Source organism: Larus michahellis, chromosome 4 (genome assembly GCF_964199755.1).
Source record: "Larus michahellis chromosome 4, bLarMic1.1, whole genome shotgun sequence".
NCBI lineage: Eukaryota > Metazoa > Chordata > Aves > Charadriiformes > Laridae > Larus > Larus michahellis.
The window spans coordinates 84,442,428-84,469,274 of NC_133899.1; the positions used below are offsets into that span (position 1 = coordinate 84,442,428).

At 37.9% G+C, this 26,847-nt stretch overlaps 1 protein-coding gene across 2 annotated transcripts in view; it reads right to left on the reverse strand.

The window, feature by feature from the left end:
• The window catches only part of SPON1 (spondin 1), a 238,295-nt gene that overhangs the window by 118,347 nt on the left and 93,101 nt on the right, over positions 1-26,847 (reverse strand). For both annotated transcript variants that reach the window (XM_074586174.1, XM_074586173.1), the window contains 3 exons: positions 20,540-20,613; positions 19,104-19,226; positions 13,922-14,070 (listed from right to left, as the gene is read on the reverse strand). In XM_074586174.1, coding sequence (XP_074442275.1) covers positions 13,922-14,070; positions 19,104-19,226; positions 20,540-20,613 — 346 coding nt within the window. The remainder of the gene's footprint in view (positions 1-13,921; positions 14,071-19,103; positions 19,227-20,539; positions 20,614-26,847) is intronic.

Below are 26,847 nucleotides of genomic sequence, written 5' to 3' on the forward strand. Positions count from 1 at the left end.
GGCAGCAAAAGCGCTGAAGCTCTGTTTGTGACAGAGCTCTCTAAAACCTAGGTGGGGACACAGGGCTGACAATGACAGCAGCCGCCAAACGGGCACTAGGTATTGATGCAGTGAAACACAGAGTCTTCTGCATTGCAAGTTATATAAATTAAATCAATTAAAGATTCTTAAATAAATACCGTTAGGTTATATTCTAGCATTTAACGCTTCTGTAGTAAAAGTGATGAAGGTTGTCTGTTCTTTCCTAAGTCTCTCTTCCCCCTTTGTCTACGAACATACACGAAAAGGACAGAGCGAAACAGAGAGAGGGAGAAAAAGCACAGCAGAACTGCACGTGTGCACTAATTGTGCCCTATCTTTTGTGTAAAAACAAAAAACAAACAAAGGGGCTGGGCTCTTTTCAGTGGTGCCCGGGGACAGGACAGGGGGTAATGGGCACAAACTTGAACATGGGAAGTTCCACCTAAACATGAGGAGGAACTTCTTTACTCTGAGGGTGGCAGAGCACTGGCACAGGCTGCCCAGAGAGGTGGTGGAGTCTCCGTCTCTGGAGACATTCCAAACCCGCCTGGACGCGTTCCTGTGCAACCTGCTCTGGGTGACCCTGCTCTGGCAGGGGGGTTGGACTAGATGATCTCCAGAGGTCCCTTCCAACCCCTACCATTCTGTGATTCTGTGTAAAAAAAACACCACCAGAAAATATCCAAAGTGGCAGTTGAGAGATAATTTACTGACAGCTTTTATATCTTATGAATAGGTGTTTACTGTGGGTATTTCTTTGCCTATATAACTCAAATGAAACATTTTTATTTGATAATGACATAGCAAATTTTTAAACCTTAATTTCAGGGGGTGATTATTAAAGTGAATTTATACGGGATGTAGAAAAATTGCATTCCCATTTGCAAAATGGAAAGAAAAAGATTCTGTACTACACTTCTTAGAAGATCCGTGTGTGGGATTCAAACTCGTATACTTAAAAAGAAATCATGTATTTCCAATTTGCCATCAACGCAAGCTGTTTCATGAGTATTACAGCACAAAATCTTGTCATATAGCTTAAAGAACCAAGAGATTTCACTTATTCGCAGTACTGTAGCTTTTTTTAAGCCAAGGAGAAATGAAGAGATAGCAACAGACCTTGGTTGCAAATTATTTTTAAGAACTTCTGGATGCTTTTCTCAATGTAAAGATTGGGGGGATGCATGCATCTATGCATCTTGTGTTTTAAGGAAACAATGGTACAACTATTCATGGCTGTATGTTAGCCAATGACAGCTTAGCCCCGTGATAACACTTCTCAAGAGGAAAAGCTAGTGATGCTCAAGCAGAGTTTAGACGGTGGATATCTCGTTACACACGTATGGCAGCTAGCCACAGACTTTTGATGTCATTTAGAAGGATAAGAAAATTATTATCAACAGCCTTCTCATGTCTAAACATTAAACTAAATATATATATTATACGTCCACATATGTTTTTGTACATTTTTATACACACACATTCCTTTGTATATATTTCTTTAAAACTAATGATGACAAAGACCTATTTATTCCTTTCTTTTTTACTTTAAAAGCACAAAAGTCACATAGTGAAGCTTGCAGCAGTATGCACTATATGCGGTTACAGAAAACTGCTTTTAGAGACCTATTCTCAGCTGTAAAAGGAACGAAAGCAAAAAAATCGTACATGTAACAAACTGAGTTCTGAAAATTGTTTTGAGAAACTGAAGCTGTGACGATGTTGATGTTTTGTAGCACGAATGTAAGAAACAAGAAAAAGCCCACTGAAAAGAGTCCATAGGTATTAATCAGTATTATATTAGGTTCATACGTGCCTAGACACATCTACAAAATTTTAGCTAGAATGTACATTGCTCATGTTAGAAATACAAAGGTTTGTCTTCAACCTCCTGCAGAGCCCCAAAGCACAGCTACTTCGTCTTGGCAACTTGAACATAAATAATAAACCATCGTTTTGTAGACCCCGACTTTCACATCTACAAAGCCAGACGCAGATTACATTCACCATAGGTAAAAAAAATGAACAAAGTTATAACTTCTTCCTCTGGGAGCAAAAATACCGACCATCCATTTCCTCTCTCTTCGTTCCCCTTACCCTCATATTAAGAATCCTCTCTCAAATTGAAAAAAGTAGGTATCGTTAATAGATAAATAGAGAGGCCATTTTAAAGAGATCTGTTTTCTAAGTTGATATTTATTCTTAAATGAGGTATTTTTCAAGAATTGAATGCATTAAAAGTATTGAAAGCACTCAAAAAGTCAGTTATAAAAGAAGGGGAGGGCGCAAAAATCAGCACATCCTCAACATCTAAAATAGCATTACCAACTTCCAGGGAATAGAGCACAGACAATAATTTTAAGATGCATTCCATTTCTGTAAATAAAGTAATTTCTCCAGTCATTTAGCTCATTTTTGTCCTTTCCGAAAACTGACTAGTACTGTATAAAACAAAATATGATAAGAGGAACAAACTGACTTGTCCAAATTAAATGACTTACTGTATAGGTAAGGTACATGGTATTTAGGCACCTCCTAGACTACTCCAGGTACAGTGCTGGCCACTTTTCATTCATAAAGAAGAAAATAAGCATTTGAGGTACTCGGTGTTTATCCTGGCGAAGCATCAACTTAGGTGGTGTTGTACAGATTACTATCTCACATAAATTTCCAAACTATTCTTCGAAAACAAATTTTCTGTAGACCATTTTTAGTTATCAATATACCTACTTTTAAGCCCAATATTTTATACCATTTGCTACAATATTGTCATCAAATATCAGCGAATGTCAATGCAGAGAATGAATACTCCACTCTGCTCTTGATTGTCTCCTTTCTAATAACTTCTGTATAGCTTTTTTCCACAGAATGTTCTTGCAATAGCAGAATACGGCCCACGATGTAAGTAATCATATGTATTTGAAGATATCACTGACTGAAGGAAGAATCTAATGAATGAGTTGAGCCATGATTAAAGGAGGGAGCTGACTGGCAGAGAATCCAATAACATCTTTTTAAAAGGAATCCAGAGAGTTTGTAACCGGCAACAAATGACAATACCAGACATTTTCATTTGAGCCCTGTGCTAACTCTTGAATCTGTTTCAGGTCACAGCATATATTACAGTTTCTAAATTCTTTCATATGCCATTTTACGTCAATGTTTGACTGGTGAACTTCAAAGAAACATACAGCCTGCAAGTATGTCATTCTTTCCTGAGCTAAAGACTAGTCAACAGCGTTAACCTTCCCCCCTGCTCTAAAAATAAGCAGCCCTGCTTCTGTTTTTGAGTGACGTAAACTACAGCACGTTAGAATGCTTTCAGATTCAGACTGGAAAAGCAATCTAAGAAAACAAAGTTAAAAGTTGAAATAAAGACTGATGAATATCCTCCCTATTCAGTGCCTTGGGCCACTTGATTGATTACATATTATGATTACATATTAATACATACATAACATAATACCTGAATATGCCTATCCATCGCACATTAAATGCAACAAATAGATTCTGCAATCAGTATCTGTGATCTAGATATTTAATTGAGAGGAGCTGTCTTAGAAAATAATACAGACTGAGTAACATTCATACACTTGCATCCATATTTGGTTTCGGAAATAGGTATGATATTTGTGCATGGTATTTTTCTGAGGGTTCTGCTGGAATTTAGGTGGAAATAAGCACTTGATATCATCACAGTAAGAGAGTTCTGAAGTGAGGTTCATAAACAAACAAACAAAAAACACCCTAAAAAGCTAATGCCAAAATGATGGACTTGGCATTGAGGGGTTTTTTCCTTAGTTTTTGTTTAATTTGAAAATTCATCTGAATAATTAAGCATTTGCAAGTCAAACGAGCTAGTAGGACTCTTCAGCTTCAGCTGTTATGTCATGCTGTTCCTTTGAACAATATTTACAATGCAAGAAGAGAGAAAACAGGGGAAGATCCTGTGGTTCCTGACAAATGCTGCTAATGAGAGTTCAGGCACTTCTTCAGCATTTGCAGCACCTCTTTAATAGGCAGCTGAATGCCACTGGCTATGCAGCCACTGCATTTTAATCACAGGTTAAGCCACTGCAGACGAAAGTAGTCAGAGAGAAGTCAACTCTTCCCTAATTTAATTTTTAGTGGTACTCTGACCCTTAAAAAACAGACTTTGCAAAAGTCAACAGGAGTTTAGGCAATGTCTCCAGGGGAGGGGAGGCCCAAGCATCTGCTTCATTTGCCCATCAAACAATTTGACATTATTGGTGTTAGCTCTTCTACAGTTTGTGTTACTTAACATTCTGCTTGTGTTGCTGTAGGACAGTTCCTGAGTGCCTTAGGGTTGCTCCTCAAATGCTTCTGTTGTCTCTTGTTAGGATTTAGAGCTGCCATTCCAGACCGGAGTGGTTGCAAGTGATAAGACCGATTTCTCAGACCAAAGCCTGGTGTTAGGACGGCTGGACTGCTGTCAGATGGAGTTTGTCCCTCAGTATTAGCAACACAAGAAGAATCAATGCGTCTGAAATGTTCATGCTTTAAAAATATGACACTGGTAGACTGAAAGAAAATAATTTGAAAGTCATTTCATCGCATCTTTCCACTGGATATATCTGCTACAGGACAGTAATAATTTTGTGACAGCAGAACAGCATGATAAAATCTAACTGCAGGAAATGAAAAGGCAAGATATTTTAAAAGACTTTAAAATTAGCAAATAATGGCTAGCAATCCAATCATATTGTCTTGAACAGACAACACTTCCTAGTGACTTTTATGTCTGTGTACTGGAGAGCTAAAATTATTGCATATTGTCCAAATGAATGAATCTCCTAGAAGCAGAAGCAACTGTTTTCCTCCTCTAGCATTGCTTTACTGCAATGCAGGAAGTTATCAAAGAGGCAGAGAAAATCTTTATAAGCTTTGATGGGCCTCTCAGCTATTATAGATATTTTAAAAAGGTTAGAATTTTTATTGGTCCCATTTCTACAAGATTTAGCATCAGAATTCACTGAGGAAAGACCAGTCTTTTGAGTTAAACCCAATTTTTTTTCTTGAAGGGTCTGTCTTCTACTAAAAGAATTCTACCTTGTTTGAAGCATTTCTTATTCAAAGAGAACCTGATTATTGGATTTTACTGAAAAGTTGTATTTCTGGTTTATACTAGAAATGGAGGGTCTGTGATAATTGGAAGAAAATAATCAGCAAGTCAAATTAAGGTAAATGAAAGGGAAATGAGCGGTTGAACTAACTGTTAAAATCTTAACTCGTTGTTTGTTTATGCAAATTGTTTCATATCAATAACTGAGTAATTATTCAGAGGGCAAAACTTCAAAGACAATTTAGAGGTGTGAAAGTTAGAGGTGTGAAACCTCTGGAATTCATTAAGCAAGACGAGAGCTTGCAACGTGGAGTTTTACAAAACAAGCTGCTCCTTGAGAAGGGCAGCAGGGTCCCTAAGACTGACAGGATATCACTCCTTAAAATTATTTGTCTTTTAGAATGGAAACGTTCGACTGGAGGACACTTTCACTGGAGGGAAATTCCACATTTCTGAGGCTGGAGATCGGTTTGTGGGCAGAGCACAGGCCAGGTGCTCAGTGTAGGCAGGGAGAAGTGCTTTTGATGCTCCATTTGCAGGACACGGCTACATGCACTGTGCACAAGTCCACATGAGATTAACTTGTACGAATCATAGAATGGTTACAGTTGGAAGGGATCTTAAAGATCATCTAGCTCCAACCCCCCTGCCATGGGCAGGGACACCTCCCACTAGAACTGGTTGCTCAAAGCCCCATCCAGCCTGGCTTTGAACACTTGCAAGGAATAGGGCAGCCACAACCTCCCTGGGCAACCTGTTCCAGTGTCTCACCACCCTTACAGTAAAGAATTCCTTCCTAATATCTAATCTAAATCCCCCCGCTTTCAATTTCAAACTGTTACGCCTCGTCCTCTCACTACGCTCCTTCATAAGGAGTCCCTCCCCATCTTTCCTGTAGCCCCCTTTAGGTACTGGAAGGGGCTATAAGGTCTCCCTGGAGCCTTCTCTTCTCCAGGCTGAACAATGTTCTAAAAGGAGTCTGTTCAGTGCTGACAATTTCTAAAAGCATCTTCTAATTTTAAGTAGATGAAGAAATGTCCTGCAATGCAGCATATACCCCAGTATGTTGAGACAGAATTTTTGTAACAATAGCAAAAGCTTGTTGTCTTCTCTATGGCATGTCTGCACCTGTCATGTTAGATCGCAAAGGCTGTTTCTTGCAAGGGAAATACCAACCACCACAGAACAAAACTACAGTGGTTTAAGTTTCTAGATCATGAGTGCAAAAATTCTCTGTCTGATTTTTCCAGATCTTTAACAGCAGAAAGGACCTTCATTCTTCTATGACAATAAGGGACCTGGCCTAGCTCTGCATATAACTCATAGAAGTGCGTCAAAGATGTACCACAAATCCAAATGAGCAATGGTAACCAGAATGTTTCACTAGGATTTACAGCTCTACTGACAAACAGAGTGAGTTTCCAGTAATTTTACAACATTTTCCTGTTCTTGTTACTAAACCTGGCAAAAATCAACTTGACAAAACTTGAAAAAGCAGTGCTAACCAAGCGACTATTTTGCTAAAGTTTTGACCCAAGGCTAAATACAATTTCAAAATGATATTTTGCCTGGTGTTCTAAATCAGGGCGATTATCACAATTCTCCAAATAGAAGAACCGCACATGGAGTAACTGTGGCATAAGGACTGTGCTTTAATGACTAAGAGTTTATCCATAGCGCGATGATATTTTCAGAGTACTCAAATAAGCACAAATTTTCCTATTCATTTTTATTGGCCGACTGCATGAACTATTAAAAGCATGTTGAATCTTTCAGGTTTTGGACCAGAAAATAATACATCACTTAATATTTATTCATCAGAGCTTGATTTTGTAAAAGAGTGATTAACTTCAGTGGCTTTTAGACTAACTGAAGGTGCTTTGTACCTGTCAGAATTAGTAAAAACAATAATTATTTTCCAGTATGTACAGAGACTATTTTCACCAACAAAAGAACAGTTTTTCTCACTGAAATGGAAACAAAACTTTTATTAAAATAAAGACATGACTTTTTTTTTTTTTTTTACCTACGTAGTTGAATGTTTCTTTTCTTTTTGGTACCTCAAAGCAAACATTCCACATGCTTAGTTATTTTTAAAGCCCAAACATGATTACTTAACAGTTGCACAAGCAATCAAAACTTGCGCAATGTAATTCCAGTTAGATAGTACAGTAACTACTGAAACCAAATACTAGCTTACTGATGGGAACATACAGTGACTATGTTGTTTATACAGAAATAAAACTCACTGAATAAATTTAAATTTGTGGTTTTCCACCCTGTCTTCAGAAGAATAAGGATATGTAGCAACACAATTTATACACTGTTCTGCCAGAAGAAAGTTGATTTTCTCTTTCAGGCTTTCCTTTTAAAGTGAAGTGACCTCTAAGTACCTGCCTTATAAGTCACTAGTAAGATATAAAAGAAAATTAAATATTATTTTTGAAGTGGTGGAGTTTTTTTTAAATATTTCAATAGTTGTCAAGAAAAAAGGGACCCTTTAAACATGTATCTTTTCAAAATGAATGCTGTACTTTGACCTACATTGGTATCATGCTCACAGCAATTAATCCCATGGTCACAAAGAGCAAAATGGCACAGGATGCAACATCAGCTTTATTTCTTATTCGAGAAGCATGTCTTCATTATTATCAAGTACTTAAAAAAAAGACGCAATTGGGATGAACAGGTTCTGTTTGTTTGGGTTTTTTAAACAAAGCACCACAAACTGTGAATCATCCTAATTACAGTTTCCAACAGAAGTTTATTAAAAGATGGAAGCCACCCTAGAAGAGATGTTCTGAACCCTTTTGCATGAGTTATTTACTGGTAGATAAAGCTTCCCTTTATGATATAAATAGACAACAATTTCTTTTTGGCAGAAATTTAGCATAGTAAACAGGCATTTCAAAACTTCTAAATTACCACATGCCAGTTTTTAAATTATTATACAAGGCCTATCTTCCAAAAAGGAAAGGATGGAAAATCTACCACTTAACATTTTCAAAAAGCATAAGTAGTACTATAATTCACAATAGAGGTGTATGCACACAGCAATAGAGGAGTCTAACTGAGCAAACAAAAGTCTAAACACGAATTTGCAATTAAGCAGCTTGATCTGTCCAGAATAAGATTAAATACCATGTTAAAAACATGCGGTCAGGCTGTAACTAAAGCGGAAAGCATGCTGGGACGGTGTTACTACCTCACTGTTAGACCAAGTCCAAAACCCACTGAAAATTTCTGTGAGCTTTGCATAGAAACCTAACAGGCTTTTGGTCTATTTATATGAATAGTGACTGTACTTTTCATATTAGACTTTGTGGCCACGCTAATATTTCCCAAGCATTCCTGTCTTTTCAACAGAGCGACTGGTGCCTCTGAAAAGTGGCCGGGAACAAAAATTCTCCCTGGGGAGGGAGGAGGAAGGGCGCCCTGTGGGTACATTGATGCCATTCGCTGAAGGTTTGGCTAAGCAAAGGTAGACATTCCAGTTGGCCAATTTCTTCTGGTTTCCATGAGTAACAATAGTAGCAGAAATACCAATAATAATATGTGGCAAAAGAATCTAAGATCCTATATATGTTTTAATCTCTACCTGCAAAGAAGGCCAAGCCATCGTGTTTTCACTGATTTTTTTAGCTACTTTAAACAATCACAGACTAAGCTACTTCTGCAGCAACAACTTCCAAGTGCAAAGTAGCCTTATTCTCAAACATTCTCAGGAGTGTCATGGTCTCCAAAGCTCAGAGTGTTCAGGGAGAATTTTTAGCTGTTCTATCAATCACAGGTACAACTCAGTTGAACCTCCCTGGTCGGTCAGTTAATTTTAACTTCTATAAGTACACGATAACAGATAATTCAACAATCAAAATTTTGAGCTTCTTTCAGTAAACATGATAATAATTTGCCTAGCACTATAACAAAAAGTAATCAATATACTGCAGATTCCTCTTTGTAATTCAGGTGATTTACCAGCTTCGGTCAGAGAAATATGATGACCCCATTTTTCGATGGAAGAACACAGCGCTGTGTTACAAAACAGATAATGAAATGGTAACTATTCAACTGAAATACTGAAATTACATTTCTTCAAAAGAAAAAAAAAAAAATCAATCAATCAGGATCAATCCAACAATGACATGACTTTAATGCTGACTCCCTTTTCTTTTGTATTACATGGATATATTTAAAAACATCCAAACCAGAACTATTTTCTAAAGATAAATGTTTGGATAGAGTCTTAACAATGACCTATTCTAATCTGTAGAAAGTTTCGGGTATTTCAGGTTTCATCTTCAATTAAGAAATTGTCTTCACGTTAATTACCATGTGTCAAAAAATTTACAAGCATCTTACTGGAAAGCAGAACTTGCTCTTCTCAAGGTCTGCAGGCATAGGCAGCTCTAATCGAGGCCACTGAAGGCAATGGAAGAAGTCATTCCACTTACTGACATTTCAGAGCGCATTAAACCAAACCTGTAAGAATGTCATCTATGTGTCTATAGGGAATAAGCAGAGAGTACAAACTGCATTTCCTGGCAATAGCGCCAAGGTACAGAATATTACTTATCTCGGTTTAAAAAAAAAAAAAAAATTACCTGGTATTTATCTTCAAATAATTAAGCAAAACCAAATGAGTTACCTTAAGGTGTGAGACATTTAAATCAAAGAGGAATGACTATGTCTCTATTTTAATCTTGTTTCATCTGCCTAGGATATGACGCTTAGCATTACACTTTATTCTTTTTGATTCACGTTTTAACCATCTCATTCGTTTGTTTAAACAGAGTATCTCAATACGAATGCAGAATTCACCTTTCGAATTCTGTATTTGTTTCTGTCCAGGCAGTTTATCAAATAATAGGTTCTGTACGAATCAGAATTTCTGAAAACAAAGTGAAAGAGTGAATATATTTCAGAAATACGTGAGGTCAGTGAACATTCTTCTGCTCACATAATTCCTTTTCCATCCTCTGTTTGTTCATTTATAACCCCTGAAGTATAACGCATGAATTATCCTATTGTACACATCAACCACTTGACAGATTGTTTTACTAAAACTCTTATGTGCCGTGGCTTTCCTTCCAGGCTGCCAGGAAAAGTTTAACAAAAAGGCTGATTAGTTCCTTTAAGTTCTTCCAGATAAACAAACTACAAAGCAAGTTTACAGTACCCAGGACCATCCATGCAAAAATATCACACAGGCTCTTTACAGTAACAACACAAATCAGAGCATTGGAAGGTGCTCAGTCAAGAAGAAAAGCTGATGATGATTCAGCAGTCTGTCAAACGGGGAGCAGAAATGTTCACGCTTGAGAATCTTTAGTTAATGACACATAATTGTTAGGACACTTCTTAACAAAGCTCTGTTTAAAGAAAGCCTTTTTTTTCTTTGTCTCATACACGGATGGTAAATTTTTAGTGATAATTCATAAAAATCATTAATTTTTTTTTCTTTTCTTAATAAAACCTTAAATAATGTCAATGACCCAGATGCTGGTTACATAAATACGTGTCTATGTATCGACCTAAGAAACTGCACACAAAACACAGCAGACACACAGCAGATTTCCAAACCCAAGTCTGCCCATGAAAGAAGCGCGTTACCTGCTGGGGCTACGGCTGCACAGAGGTCTGGCTCTAGGCACCAGAAATAAGCACAGGAATTGCCTCTCTTGTGTTTTCAGAAAGCTCAAAAGCCACTCGGGAGAGTGATTTTAATGAATTGCATCCTCCCACCACCCCCACAACAGCAGGCTGGGGGAGCGACAGATAGGGGAAATAAAGGCAGAATAAGAAATGGCAAAGAGGGACATGGATCCTGTGGTACATTGCGAGGCGTGGGGAAGGAAACAATGCTACCAGATTGTAATTGATATTTCAAGGGAGAACGTGCAATAAAAAAAACCAAAAACTAAAAGCCCGAATGAAATATTGGCAAATTAGCTCCTGGCAACACTAGCTCTGCTGTCTTCGTTGTAGAACTTTACCTCACTACCTCTCAAAAATATAAGCGCAGCTTAAACTCAAGTTTAATGCAAAGAAACAAAAAGTCAATTAAACTCAATGGAAATGTTATGGCATTTGTTGATACGCTGCCTTGTTCTAGGTAATATCCAGTTATAACACCCGTTCATTGCTCGGATTAGACTGAACCAGGAGAACGAGGGGAATTATGGCAGGTTTGATGCAATCAGACAGGCCTGATGTTGAAATGAAATGTGACATTCATTAATTTCACGTGCGATTTCAGCAGCTCCTGATATTGTAGCCAGTTGGCTATTTTATGTACTCCAAAAGTCACAATCACCTCTGATTTGAATCCAGAGTATAAATGCATCTCCTGTTTGCAAATACATGGCACATAATGACAAAGAACACAGAATTTGGAAAGCAGAGAGTCATGTTTTTCACTCTTTTCCATATTCCCTTCAAATTCACTGCCTCTTCCACCAGTGCTTGGTACGACCTTTCACAAGTGCACCTCTGCTTGTGCCCCATCCCTGCTCTCCCCATGCCCTCGCTGCCTCCGGACCAGACCTCATCTTTGTGTAGTTACAATTCAGATGCCCCAGACCCTTATTTATAAAGTATTTGTGAAGACTGTGTAAAGAAATTCTCTCTTTTTTAGTACAAAGATACTAATTAAGCTGATTTTCTTTATTTCATGTGGACTACTCACGAAAAACTTGATTTCCCAAGTAAGCAGCAAAAATGATGAATTATATGTGGTATATGGAATAGTCTGTTATAATTTTAATCTATCTGGGTTTATATAGTATTACTAGGATAAAACTAGCTACTTTTCAGTAAAGATGCAAAGGCAAGTTCTCCAGGATCAAGGCCTACTTTCTATTCCCAGGTATGGCAAAGGTTTATTATAGGATAAAAAGAGTAACATACCCACCATCACATTTCCCCCAATATTCATCCTGGTTTTCCCTTTCTTATTCCGTACATATCCATTTAAAATATTAAATTATAAGCTGGTTTTATTCTATTTTTCTTGGGTTTGCGAGTTTTTTGTCAAACCCACCAGCTGTTCTTGTACCGTGACTATATACACTTCAACATCACAAAACAGCAAATGAAATTCAGTATGTAAAGCCTTTTGCTATACAAGTTTTCTTGTGGGCAAAACAGTCTTTGAGGTGGTTCTACACTGTCTGTATAAATATAATTGAATCTTTTTTTGTACATCTCTATATAATTCTATATATAACCTAAGTGTTATCTAGGAGGCCTCGAAATACTGTCTCTTTAACACACAGCAGTTAACAAAACCAAATACGATTAATCAACAACATCATCTTAAATACTGCTTTTAGTTTTGCTGACTTCATATTCAGACGTATCAAATATAGGAAATATCCACACAAATGTAGCGAAAATGATTGTGGGTATAGAGGGTTTCTTACATATGTTCAAAAATTAAGGAATAGTTTATTTTCTCTGAAAAGCAAACCATTAAGGAAAGCATGCTTGTGATACGAGTAATGATTAATAGGGAAAGACATTTTTGCTCATTACTGAAGCGTAAAGTACTGTTTTCCATTTTCACAATATTTAGTTTGATTTTTTTTTTGTTAAAATTCAAACCTTAGGAAAAGAACAGGCACTGAATGACTGAAACACAAGTAATTCTATAAAATTCCAGCTGTTTTGAAATCTTTAAGTCTCAGCACATTTGGCAGAAGCAGAAAGTGTCCCAGGAATACATTACAAATATTGCTTATCAATTAAATATTAAGTCACCCCTCTCACGGCATGCTAAAGGCTGGCACAGCAAAGCAGGCACATGAAATGCCGAAACAAGCCTTTTGGCTCCCATTTTGCTGATGCCTGCGGTGTGTCCCTGCAATTCAATCCGACTATTCCGCCTCGGACTAGGCCTCCTCCTCACCTGTATCACTTTATCAATCCGGGGAGAAAGTCAGGACGGCGGAATCAGACAGAGACTCCCGTAAACCAGATCTGTCGTTAACTTTTCTGCCTTTAAGTTTTCTTACTGAACTGTATGTATAGCTCTGTTCTATGTTATAATATGGACATTCTTGCTGTCTCATAACTGAGTTCAGTTTCCAGTGAGTCCTTAAATTTTGTGGAGGTAGATGTCCTAATAATAATCATCGTGTCCTGGTATATTTTATTTGGTTGCTTGTTACTTGATGTAACAAAATGAAAATCATCTATAAACTATTTAAAAGATTGATTTCCGTTCAGCTGCATCTATCCCCTGTATGATGATACACTGTAAAGGCTCTTTTGCCCTTAAACCATAATCCTCATTCATGGAATTTTATTAGTGCAGTTGTGTAAAGCTTTCCTGCTCAGCAACAAAAATCACCTCACTCCCCTGTAAGAGCATTTCTAACTCGAATGAATCTGCAGAAAATTGCAAATATGGTGCTTACCAGAAAAAAAACCCCAACCCCAAACTACAATATACTGTAAACTAAAAATCATGACTTCAAAAAGGAATAAGGCGTACTACTTGCTGTCTTCATGGTATTCTTTTAACAAACTCTGTCTTCGCGATTAAGCCTGGAGATACGAATTTTACTTTTCTATCTCTGATTCATGCCTTGCATGACACATAGATTTCCTAAGTTCAGAATACTGCAACTAACTTGTCCTTTCACAGACAAAAAGTTTTGCCAGGGCAAGAATGAGCCTAGAAAGATAAGCGGATCTCCTAATCTGTTTAATTGAAAATTAGCCAGCAAAATGACATTCACAGACATTGTCAATGACAAATCAGTCCCAGGCTGAGGTAGGATGCTTTTTTTAAAGTATGCACTGAATTACACCTACTTGCTGTCGAATTTCTTCTTCCATCTTTACTGGGGACCCCAACTCTGCGACTTGTTTGACACCTTCACTTGCATATCCTCCATACTCCCAAAGGATGTAGTTCTTCGAGTGAGAACTACCGATGATCGCAGACCAGTGGTTGGTGCGTCCTTTCAGGGGGAAAAAAAAAACACCAAACAACAACATCAACCATCAAGACAGCCTCAAAGCATAATTCCTCATTTTTTATTAAAGTGAAAGGTTTCAAGTGCACGGTATTCACCAGTACCAAGCTTTTGCAGGTGTTGCACGCTGTCAGTTCTCACTGACATCATTACACCATATCTTAACAGTTATAAGAAAAAGCCAGTGAACTACAGAAATATACCATGAAGGGTCAGAAATTATTGGATATCACAACACTGGCAGAAATGGTGTGAAAGATTGTTTTTCAGCTAATCAAGCAGTCTCCCCAAACAGATAGGCTTAGTATACTTTTTCTTCACCAAAGACTTCACTTCTTTGGGAAGTTTAAGAATATTTTAATTTTAGGTTTCCATGTAAAATATTTTTGAGGATGAAACCTGCAAGGGGAGACTTCAGTGGTCACACAAAGATTAAACTGCAATTAAATTCCTTTACTGAGAGATACTGGTTTCTAACAGTCCACTAGGTCTGTATTTGAGTGGTGACAGCAGACTACCAGCAAAAAAGGTAGATATAAGCGTGATTACACTATCATTAAATGTTACGGATTTTCATTTATAGCTTTGTGCCCAAACATTATCAGGCACAGAACTATGAAGGGCTCACAGCCAGAAGCCTCCACTAGCAGCTTCCCGCTGAAACAGAGGTGAAACATTTGCTCTCTATGGGCAAATGGTGTCCAGGAAACTTCTGAAATACTGGTAAAGAACTGCTTTTATTGGCACTGACATAGCTGGTTTTTCGCTTCTGCATACTTAAATTTTACATGTACCATGTCTCCTTCCCCCACCCGCACCCCAACCATTAGCAGGGGTTCCCTTTAATTTAGTAAGGGAGCGAAGAAGTGAATTTTGGTGCTTCTATATTCACTGGGTTTGCTTGCTCAATTTTCTTACAGTCTAAGAGTTGTAGAGCTAGGCAAAAGGATTCCTGTTTCTCGTCTTGCTGAATGGAACAAGAAAAAAAAAAATGCAAAAGTTTAACGAAGAAATGTTAGAGAAGTCTGGATAAAATTGAAAAGAGAATTGAGCAAAAATAAGGAGTCACAGAAGTCCCACAGTACTGGAAATAAAAATGAATTCACTAAAGTGTCAAATAACACTCTGCAAAGTTATGGGCTTAAAGGAAAGGGATGAGAAAATTAACTGCTCACATAAGCAGACAGTCTTGTAACAGTGCAAAGACTGTAAGAGATGAGGGAGACAGAATGATGGAATGAGACAATATTTAACATTTTTCTTAGCAATGCAAAAGGTAGAGAGCAGCAGTAGAACCAGCTGAAAACTAGAATGAATGAAAAATGAATAATGAAGTAAACAAACGGAACGCAAATTTAAGATGTGAAAGGTGGGACAACAAAATTGAAGAAGACAGCGCAGAGAATTGAATGGATAAAGTCAGATGCAGCGACCTAATCACAGGAAAACAGATTAGAAATAAAAAATGAACTCCAATGGTAGGGGTAAAAAGCTAGAAAAGTGTAGCAAGCAGAACAGACAGATGAGGGAGACGGCCTAGCAGCACAGAAGAAAAAGCCTCCCTAGTTTCCCTAGTGCTAAACTTGGACCAAAATACACCCGCTGAGCTCTGAAGGCTTGATGTTTTCAGAGTCCATTAAAGCTAAATACTACTTGAGCCCAAATGGAGAAAAACCAAAACTAAACCTCCTCCCCACCCAGGTAACAGCTGAAGAGACTACAGCGTCCGAAGACGGCTTCTTGATTTTAGGTCTAGTAACTGTTCCTTAAATATACACTGGCACCTTGTCAAACCACAGGGATACTGTCATTCAGCTCCAGCAATGGGACCGCCAGTTTTGCCCATTCTTTCTTCCTAGCACACAGGTCTAACTATGTCACGAGTCAGAGAGGGCAGCTTTCCCTGAAACACAGTAAGTGACGCTGAAACTCATTGAAAGAGAAAGTTCCACGTAGTCCCTACAAAAGAAAAGCGTATCACTACAGAGAGGAACCAGAGTGCCTTTAAGTCTTTAGTAAAATGGTTAATCAATTGTTCCATGTGCTCCAAAGCTTCTCACACTCCCTACCCTAAACAGACGAAGAACCTCTGATGTCTTTGCAAGCAGAGCCCAGCCTTTTCCACTAAACACCACTTCCTAAAGATACTGGCTCTGCAGAGAAAGCAGCTGGCCCACCTACTTGCCCAAATGAGCCGTTCGAAGTATACTGCATCTACCCCAAACCTTTTACAAAACGTGTGCAACATTTGCAAATGTTTCACTCCTCACCTTGAACATCACAATCTTGATGAGAACGAAGATACAACTCCGTGCAGTTTCTTAAGCCTTTTCCTCTAAACGTCAAAGAAACTTCTCTACGTGAAATACTCTGAGCAGTACAAGGCCAGAACTAGTTTGCATCACCAGTCCAATGTCACTATCCAATACTTACGACGGCAAACAGAATACTGACAGCTTTCCAATGGTGTTATTTCCCTTCTTTTGTATGAGTAGTTTCTCAATTTATTCACTTATACATGTATTTTTGCATAAAGACCAAGCGTCATCACAACACGAGAATGTATCCTCTGACATATTTCGCATATGTGCCATATCAAATCACAATGGAGGGCCTATATAATTCTGTTCTCATATACGGGTGATACACAGACACAACAGATGCTTTTAAGCCACAGGGCATAGTAAGCACAAATCTTTCTGACTGGCAAAATGTGATAAGAAATTTAATAGTTCCCCTCGTGCCAGATTTAATAACAAATGAAACACTCAGCCTCCAGTAGCCCTATTATCAGGAGTTGTGATAACTTGCGAAAATTACCTGAAAAGCATGCTCACTTTTTTTAAGCCCTGGTTTGCAAATCAGTTAAATTTTTTTTATTATTTTTTTTTTTCAGTCTGTCTGAGATCCATGAAAGCAACATTGTTTTAAGAATTAGTTTTTGAAGGCTTTCTACAGCCGTGGTACACCTCTCTCCATTCACTCTACAGTGGGCACGCTCACAACACCAATGTGCTGCAGCGGTTTCACTCTAAGCAATGCTTTATACAGTAGGCACACCTGATAACTCCTAAACAGACGATACATTTTTAAATTTAACGGAACAGACGTATTTTAAGTGCACTGGTATAATAAATGTAAAATTATTCATAATCCATGGAATCTGCGAAAGCCTCAAAATAGTTCCGCAGGATTAAAAGTTTTGCACTGTAACTTCCAGAAACATTTCTGTGTAATAGCAAAAGAAAATACTTTATTTGGCAAAAGTAGTTCTTTGGAGAAAAGCTAAGCAACAGAGTACATATTATTTCGGGATTTTTAAAGCAAATCAGAAGATAAATTAAAGAAAAAATGCAAAATATAAGTTTTATGGTCTGCTTTCTATTTCAGCCATACTGATGGTATAAGAGTATTTTTTCTGTGATGGCTTGGCAAATGATTAGTGATTCACCACAGTCCATCATAAACAGCATTTTATTTTAATGTAATTACTGCACAAGTGCAACACTTTAAGGAATAATGTCAATGACTAGCTTTCATTTTTAACATCACTACATCTGGATGAGATCTTCTCAACTTTAAGAAGTTTCAATGTAAAATCTTATCCATTGTTATTTCTGGGCTTAACCATGCTAGTATTGTATGGTTATCTTTTCACTTTTCCATTTTTTTAAGTGAAACATTCACATAATTCACCGCTTTGTAACTGGGGAGAGATAGCAGCCTACAGAGTCCGCTATATTGTGGCAAACTATCGCAACTTGCTCATTTTCAGTCGTGCGCCCATACTCTTCATGTGTTCACTGACTTGGCTTTAAAAGAAAAGGCCGTTTATCCCCAGTATTACATCATGAAGTCACAGTAATTTCATAGTTTTCAATCATTTCCTCATGCCCTATTTCTAACCACCAGCTGAATCCACACAAATAATGCATATAAAGCGTCACACTCGGCAGATATATAAATCATCCAATAGCCTATAAGAGCATTCCTGCAGTTACTGGGTTTGGCTCATTTTATCTCCCATGTATTACGCTGACAAACGACATCTGAACAATGCTACATTCAACTGAAAATGTATGAGAGACTCAAGACAAGCAATATTGCTTAGGCTGTTCAAACTATGAGCTGATGGACACACAAACCATATTTGAGTTATATGACGATATTCCGACATTGTGACAATAATAATAATAATTTTAAAAATCGACGTATAAAGTCTATATATAAAACATCAGCCGCAGAAAGCATAACAAAGTTTAAAGACCAGTAAATGTGACTCACGTTCCCAAATCATTTCCTAGCCTTTATTGACACAGACTGCGGAGGCAGTAATGAAAGAACAAATGCATAATACACGTGTTTTTGTAACTTCAGCTTTTTACAGTTGCTTGGGTTATTGCAAGAAGCACTCTGATTCTGTAGTTCAGAAACTTTAAAAACCCAGACAGGCAAAGCTCAGAACATGTATTTTATCTGTTTATTCAACCAACAAAGACAAAAAAGATACAATATTCTAAGGTCTATATATCTAATTAACATCTTCAGGCAGTAAGATGCAGTGCTCACCAAAACTAACTGGGATCTTTCAAAAGAATTTGAAGGAAAATATACTGCCTAGAACGGCATGGTTGTAAAATCAAAATGTTAGTGCGCTGCCCATCCTTTGTTGCCTTTTTCTTAAAATCTCATTTCCTAGCTGTACTTTATAAGCCAGTCTAAGCTTTCACTAAAAAAAAAAAAAAAGAAAAAATTAAAAAAAGAAATCACAAAGAAATTTTAAAAATATGATCTTACAAACACTTCTGTTCAAAATGTCAGGCAAATCAACAAATTTGTAATGTATAGCATTCACAGAAAGATCCATGGATTTTCAATACTGAACATTAGCAGTATTCCATGTATGTCATAATTTACACCGCTGAGCTGTAAATAAGTAATGTTACGTCATACAACAAGCTCCAACCCTCTTCGCAGTCCCTATATGGTACAACGATAGTATAAAGAATGATACTCACGTGGAAAATCTTTGGGATGTGTTTTTTCTGACCAGTTTCCATAAAAAGTTAGCCTGTATTTGGCAGTTCCACAGGCACAACAATCTAAAATCGGTTTGTCAGTCACACCTTCTGAGGCCGAGTCTGAAAAAGCAGCAGAATATCCATCGAAAATGGTTACAACTCAAAATCAACAGATGACAGCAAAATTGCCATAGTAAGTACTGCTATAAATAAATCTGAGTTAAACACATTATTTTTTTTGTTTATTTTTAAGCTGGGCTACACTAGACTAAACTAGAACCCTGAAATACCTGCATCATATTTATAAGTGGGTGTAATGATTTAAATCTACATTTTTAAATAAGAAGGCACTACTATTTCAGTCGTCTTCAGATTCAAAACCAGTTTGTTTCTGGTTCTTATCTGATATGGACAAAATCTCAGCTGATCTCAAAACACAACAGGCCTGAAACTTCTGGACAGACAAAGCATCTAAATTCTCCAGTGGGATTCAATAACCAACTGCAACTCTTAGGTTTAGGAGAGGATTAAATAGCCCAGGATTCAATAAACTAAGGGGCCTGGAGACAAAAGGGTTTCACATGAAGACCAGCTAAAAAGTTGCAAGTATCACATTTAGGGGAAGGCAAGGAAGGTTGTATAAGGAAGAGTGTATGTGATAAGGAAGAACATAACTGAATATCCAAAATTTCATAGAAGCATACAATGGTTTGGGTTGGAAGGGACCTTAAAAATCATCTAGTTCCAACCCCCCTGCTGTGCCATGGGCAGGGACACCTCCCACTAGACCAGGCTGCTCAAAGCCCCATCCAGCCTGGCTTTGAACACTTCCAGGGATGGGGCAGCCACAGCTTCTCTGGGCAACCTGTGCCAGTGCCTCACCACCCTCAGGGTAAAGAATTCCTTCCTAATATCTAATCTAAATCCTCCCTCTTTCAGTTTCAAACTGTTACGCCTCGTCCTATCGTTACACTCCCTCATAAGGAGTCCCTCTCCACCTTTCCTGTAGGCCCCTTTAGGTACTGGAAGGGGCTATAAGGTCTCCCTGGAGCCTTCTCTTCTCCAGGCTGAACAACCCCAACTCTCTCAGCCTGTCCTCACAGCATAGGTGCTCCAGCCCTCTGGTCATCTTCGTGGCCCTACGCTGGACTTGTTAGAACAGGTCCGTGTCCTTCTTATGTTGGGGCCCCCAGAGCTGGTTGCAGTACCCCAGATGGGGTCTCAAGAGAGGAGAGTAGAGTAGAGGGGCAGAATCACCTCTCTCGACCTGCTGGCCATGCTTTTTTGATGCAGCCCAGGATACAGTTGGCTTTGTACCTTTGAACCTGGGTGAAACTGTTCAAGGCCTCAAAATTTTAGTTTGATATGACAAGTTAAGAGAAATATGTAGAACATGACAAGGAGGTTCAGAAAGATATTTTACTTTACCTTACCTTGTTCACAAATTTTTTTGGTGAGAGAACCCTCATCTTGAAAATAAATTATGCGCTTCTGCACTATACTGGCTCTATAAAGGAAAAAAAAAAAAGATTAAAAATATATCTAAGCCTTGAAGGAAGAGGAAAATGCATGGCAAAGTAGCAAAAGGCCAGAACTGGACTGCTAAGACCTAGGCGTATTTCCCTCTTCTGGCAATACATATACACAATACAGGACTGCAGATGGGATATTTTTATTTCAACTTGCATTTGAATTTCATCATGTTTTACAGAAACTCGGGATGTTATTACCTTTAGAGGAGTGATCATAGTCGTATGGTGAGGATCTGTGCTCTTGAAATGCATGATGGTCAACTGAATAGTCAATATTTCAATCAAATCTTATATTAAAATACTGAAATTATATTCAATTTCAGAAAAAATAGCATAGCTAAAGCAAGCAGCTGTTTGTAGGAAATTACATGGCATTCTGAAGAGATAAATACTTCTGATATATGACAGCAATTCAGTGCAAATATCATGCAAGACAGAAGTTAGAAAAAGAGCTAGCATAAGCTAAAGTCTTTTAAAAGCAATTCAAAGCTTCCAAAAGATAAGCCACTTTAAAATTAATTAAATATAGAATATTTTGTTAAGGCTTGTAGTTCAAATGCAATGTAAGTTCATAAGCCTCAGTATGGCTTATGGGGGTAAGGGGGGGGAGGAGGCAGGTAGGCTAAATCTGGAAATGATAGGAGGAAAACCAGAGTTACTGAGCAATTTTATTTTTTACAACTGGAATTATACATCTGAAATTGAGATGATTTTTAGCCTCCCATCTAAGGGACCATAAGTTGACTTTTTCATCAAAGATCTTCAAGTCAGCATAGCACCAAGCCCAAGTTCTTCTTGCAGATTGGTATCATAACCACCATACGGTAAATGTCAAAAACAATAATCAACTGGAAAATACATTCAAATGGCTTGGGTGACTCCTTCCAGTCCTAAAAATACTTAACTAGCTTTTTTGACCATTCTTTAACTACAAAAATTTAATTCACAGGTAAACTTTATCTTCATTCAATAAGAAAACAGAATTTGGTTACATTCAAAGACATTCTTTGGACAGAGAGTTTTCTGAGGAGAACATGCTTTGGGAGCTGGCACTCTTTGTTTACAAGTAAGGGAGCACATTCTTCCAGCAACACTTAGTTCCATCACCCATATTTAAAACTCTAGACCAGACTCCTGTTTTACTCAACTTTACAGTGAAAAAATTATTTTGATCTCTCTAGAGTTATTCCTCACCCATACCAGTTGAAGTAAGAACAAAAATAAGATTGTATACATTTAGAATTGTTCTTGTAGTCATATAAACCTTTCTTTGACAATGTTCCACCCCATAAAATTACCAAAAATATGATGCAATTTTATTGTACTGGATGAGGGGATGGAATGCAACCTCAACAAGTTTGCAGATCATACTAAACTGGGGGAGTAGTTGACATGCTGGAGCATAAGGCTACTATTTAGATTCCCAACAGACTTGAGAAATGGGTTGGCATGAACCCCATGAAAAGTCAAAGGCAAAGTCTGGCCAATAGGATGGAATAATGCAGTTACAACAGTACAGTACAGAGCACCTGCTAGCCAAAGAGCAGCTTTGCAGAAAAGGCCTTGGGGGTCTTTGGTGGACGAGCTGACCATGAACCAGCAGCGCGCCACTGCTGCCACAGCCACCACCAGTCTCCTGGGTGGTTTCAGCAAAAGCATTGCAACCTGGTGAAGGATTTGACCAGGATTTGGATTTCTTCCCCTCCATTTGGTACTTGAGAGACCACATCTGACATATTACATCCAGTTTTTGGCTGCCCAGTTAGAGAAAGACATTTCATTGCTAGAGAAGTCCAGTGAAGGGCCATCAAGATGATTAGAGGAATGGAGCCCATGATGGCTAAGTGGAGGCTGAGACAACTGGGTTCACTCAGCCTAAAGAAGAAAATGCAAAGGAAGGATCTTACTGCTTGTTGTCTTCAACTACCTGTCGGAAAGGTACAGAAGAGGTAGAGCCAGATGATTCTCAGAAATGCAAGGCAACAGACAAGTGGGGACACAAGAAATGCCATGCAGAGACAAGGAAAATCTTTCTCATCATGAGGATGGTCAAAGTGATCAAGCACCAGAACAGGCTGCGTAGACAGTTTGTGCAATCTCCACCCTGGAGATACTAAACACTTGTTCAGACCCATGCCTCAGCAACCTACTCAACCTACCTGATGTAACAACGCCTACTTCAAGCAGGCAGGTGCACTAAATGACTTATAGAGGTCCTTTCCAACCTAAATAAGTCTATGATCCTGTGCTTTAAATATAATTTTAAAGAACAGGATTTCCAAAGCTTACTCAAAAAAACTCCACCACTTAGAAAATCCAAACAAACAAAAAATCAGCTGCTTTATAAAGGAGCTCCCAAATCTGCAGATAACAAAGTTATTACAAGTGTTTAATTTGAGAAGCAGTTATTTTAGAAATAAACTGTAGAAAGATTGTTTGAAGCCTGAAGTGTACTCACATTATTCTCTTTGCTGCAGTTAGCTCATCACTGTGAAATGTCAAGGGAACAGTTCCTTTTCTAACAATAAAAGCTTCACAGCTTTCTGAGTCATTGTCTCCTCATCTGTGTTTGAAATTATATATGGAGCCAATAATCTAAATGGGAGTTTTGTTACTGATTCCACGTGGAACGGGAATGGTATATTAGATGGCTGCATAAATACCAAAAGCAGGCACACAACTTTACAAATACTCAGACAGAAACAATATTAAATTAATTTTAAAATATTGTTTTAATAATCAGCTTCTAGATTAAAGACAGACCAAGGCATCCGATCAGTGTACTTGCCTAGTTATTATCACTACCTTTTATTCCCTTATTATTTATTTTTTCTACATCATTTTTATTCCTCTATAAAAGTTCTGATTTGGACTACAGATTTTTCCTTTGGTTTTGAGGCTTACAAAAACAGCTTAAAAATGGAATGGCTAATTTTACAGCGAAGTAAGAAAGCTTTTAATAATTTACACAAGGTACACATCTGCTTAATCTCCATAAATCCCTCCCACCACTTCCAACATCCAGTGCTGTCTGAACTTTACGGGAAGGAAAAGAGCCGATTGCTTTCCCCTACATATTAGCATAATTTAGTGAACCTTTAATTGACTTGTTTCTCTGACTGTCAGCATACCATGGAATAAAAAAGGAAACAAATATGACTCCAAAAATCTGGTTTTATCCCATTTTCTTCAAAGTGATGCTTCTAGATTTGTGTTAAAGCTTTCCCATCACAAAACTAAGGAGCAAAATGGTACGTTCCTGGCGTATATACACCTAGCAGCGCTTGTTTTTATTAAAAAAAAACAAAAAAAAAACCTCCTAAAAGTGTTACTTATTATTTCTGTTTTGTAGTTCTCTCAGTAAAATCAAGGAATGTCTAGTAGCTTCTGTAATATTTGTTTTGGCAATACAACTTTGGAACGTTGTAGGTTGGATACAAGCATGTCAGAGTCTCTGTCCTGTCTCAGTTTGGTCAGACCACATCTGAGCACGAGGGGAGTGAGACCTGCCCTGAAAGACTTCCCTGAATAAGAAGGTCCTTCTCCAGCGCAGTTCCGCAATGATCGTACCATCCTGCTGTGAAAAGCTCTACCAAAGTCACATAAATTGCATTTGGGATATTAACAAACAGCAAATGTCATAAACCATAAAAATTCAGAGCAGCCTTGGGAATGCTCCAAGTCATACCAGAAACAGTTGGGTTTGGGTTTCTTTCTTAACTTTCCTGCACAGAAACAGCTTTAGATCATCTTCCTTACTCTTTTTGTCAAATCCTAGCATCAACAGAAATACGCTTATTTTAAATTGCCTCTGTGGGTGTAATGATGTGACAAAAGTAGTAAGGAAGAGGATCTATAAGAATTGTTCCTATGACATTTTTTAAGCTTACATCAAAACCATTAAGTACAATATTAGAGTTACATTTTAATAAAACAAGTTTTGCCAGAGCTGGTGAGGATATTCTAAATTTCACCTGGATATTGAGAAATAATCTTAAACTACTGGATTGCAGATAAGAAGCTTTTTCTGCTCTATATTACTTGAGTTATCCTAGTCTTGCCCTTCCAGCCATCAAAGTTATTTTCTTTATTTATTCCATGCCTTACTGATTTAATTCCATTATTTTAAGTTGTTTCCCATCCCAGAAAGCTACCAAGAATAATTAGATTTAATAGGATTCATCACATTTTTGGTTTTGGTTTTTTTTGGAGAGAAAGAATTTCCAAATGTACCATTTACCTTGGCACTAGAAAGTAAGGTGAAAACCATGTTTTACATCTACTGGAATTTTGTTGGTGCTAGTGGATTTCACAATTCTAATGCATTATTTAGGACATTCTAATTTTCTTTCCTTCTGTGTTGTCTTAGAAAAAAATAAAAACAACCCTACATTTCTGTCAAGTACTTACAAGGTCAGGAAACTCCAAGAAGTTTACCAACAACATTTACTGCTCTTTCTAGTATTTGGGAGACTCTTATTAAATATAAATCAAAATTCCTCTGAATGTACATAGAACCCTTTAGCCATTACATGCCCAGCAATTTTTACACTGGTAGGGTATTTGACAACTACATACTTCAAAATAATTTTCAACTAGGAAACTGTGCTCAATCTCACCAAAGAACAAGCTCCATCTACACCAGAATCTAATTTTGTCATCAGCCATCATTGACAAGGGTCGGTACTATTAAAAGCTTGCATGAAATTATTTCTTTCTTGATGCCTAACTTAGAAGCTAACACAGATGGTGCATGTTTTTGCTGTTGTTTTGTTGGTTTTGTTCATTTGTTTGGTTTTAAGTATGTTTTTAACACAGTTTGAGCAAACCAACCCGACTTGATATTTGATATTGGATAAAACACAGTAATATATTAACATAAAGTTTAACAATGTTGCCGTAATTAAAATCATAGAATTGTCAGGGTTGGAAGGGACCTTAAAGATCATCTAGTTCCAAGCCCCTGCCATGGGCAGGGACACCTCCCATTAGATCAGGTTGCTCAGAGCCCCATCCAGCCTGGCCTTGAACACCTCCAGGGATGGGGCTTCCACCACCTCTCTGGGCAACCTGTTCCACTGTCTCACCGCCCTCATGGTGAAGAACTTCTTCCTAACGTCCAGTCTGAATCATCCCATCTCTAGTTTTAATCCATTCCCTCTAGTCCTACCATTACCCGACACCCTAGAAAGTCCCTCACCAGCTTTCTTGTAGGCCCCCTTAAGATACTGCTAGGCCACTGTAAGGTCTCCTCGGAGCTTTCTTTTCACCAGACTGAACAACCCCAACTCTCTCAGTCTGTCCTCATACGAGAGGTGCTCCAGCCCTCTGATCATCCTCGTGGCCCTTCTCTGGACACATTCCAGCACGTCCATATCTCTCTTGGAGTAGGGGCTCCAGAACTGGACGCAGTACTCCAGGTGGGATCTCATGAGAGACTGTAATTCAACATTTACATCCCTGCGCAGGATGAGTGCCTTTTCTCTAACAGATTAGTCAGATGAAAAACAACAAAAGCTGCTGGCTTTTAAAAAATTCAGTGCATACGTATACACCAGAATATCCTCCTTCAGTTTCATTTTTCAACATTTCACCCATACTGTCAGAAAATATAATTGAGAGAAACCCCACAGCAAGAGCAAAGTACTTGTCTAAACTTGTCTTACAGATGTGCTCTAGCTTCAAAATCCTTTTGGTTGTCCTTCATATCATACGCAGGTCTACCATCACACGCATACATGGGAGCTCACTGACTTCGGGACTGACTTGGCCATCATATATAATGCAACAAAAAGCTCTAAGGGAAAACACAATCATATATGCTTCTGTCTTGTATTTGTCCTCAGAAAATCTCTCTGCTCTTTGCCTGAATGGCCACAAGACATAAATATTAAATCTAAAGTCTTCAGGATAAAAACCCATACTGACAAAAATCATTTCTGACATGTACGCTACACCTATTACTTGAAAAAAAAAACAACAAAAAAAACCCAACAAAACACCAAAAAAACCACCAAGGGCAAAAAAGATGAAAGACAGAGTTTGTCTTGGGCTCTTGAGAAAATGTCATATTGCTTAAAGCCCATTACTATTCACGGGCTGTATCTTCACCAGGTATTTTGCTGGCCACCATTTTTTTTGTAGCAAGTACCATCTCCTTGAATTTCAAAACTAAGCATTATAAATTATACTGTAAAGAAAATTCAGAA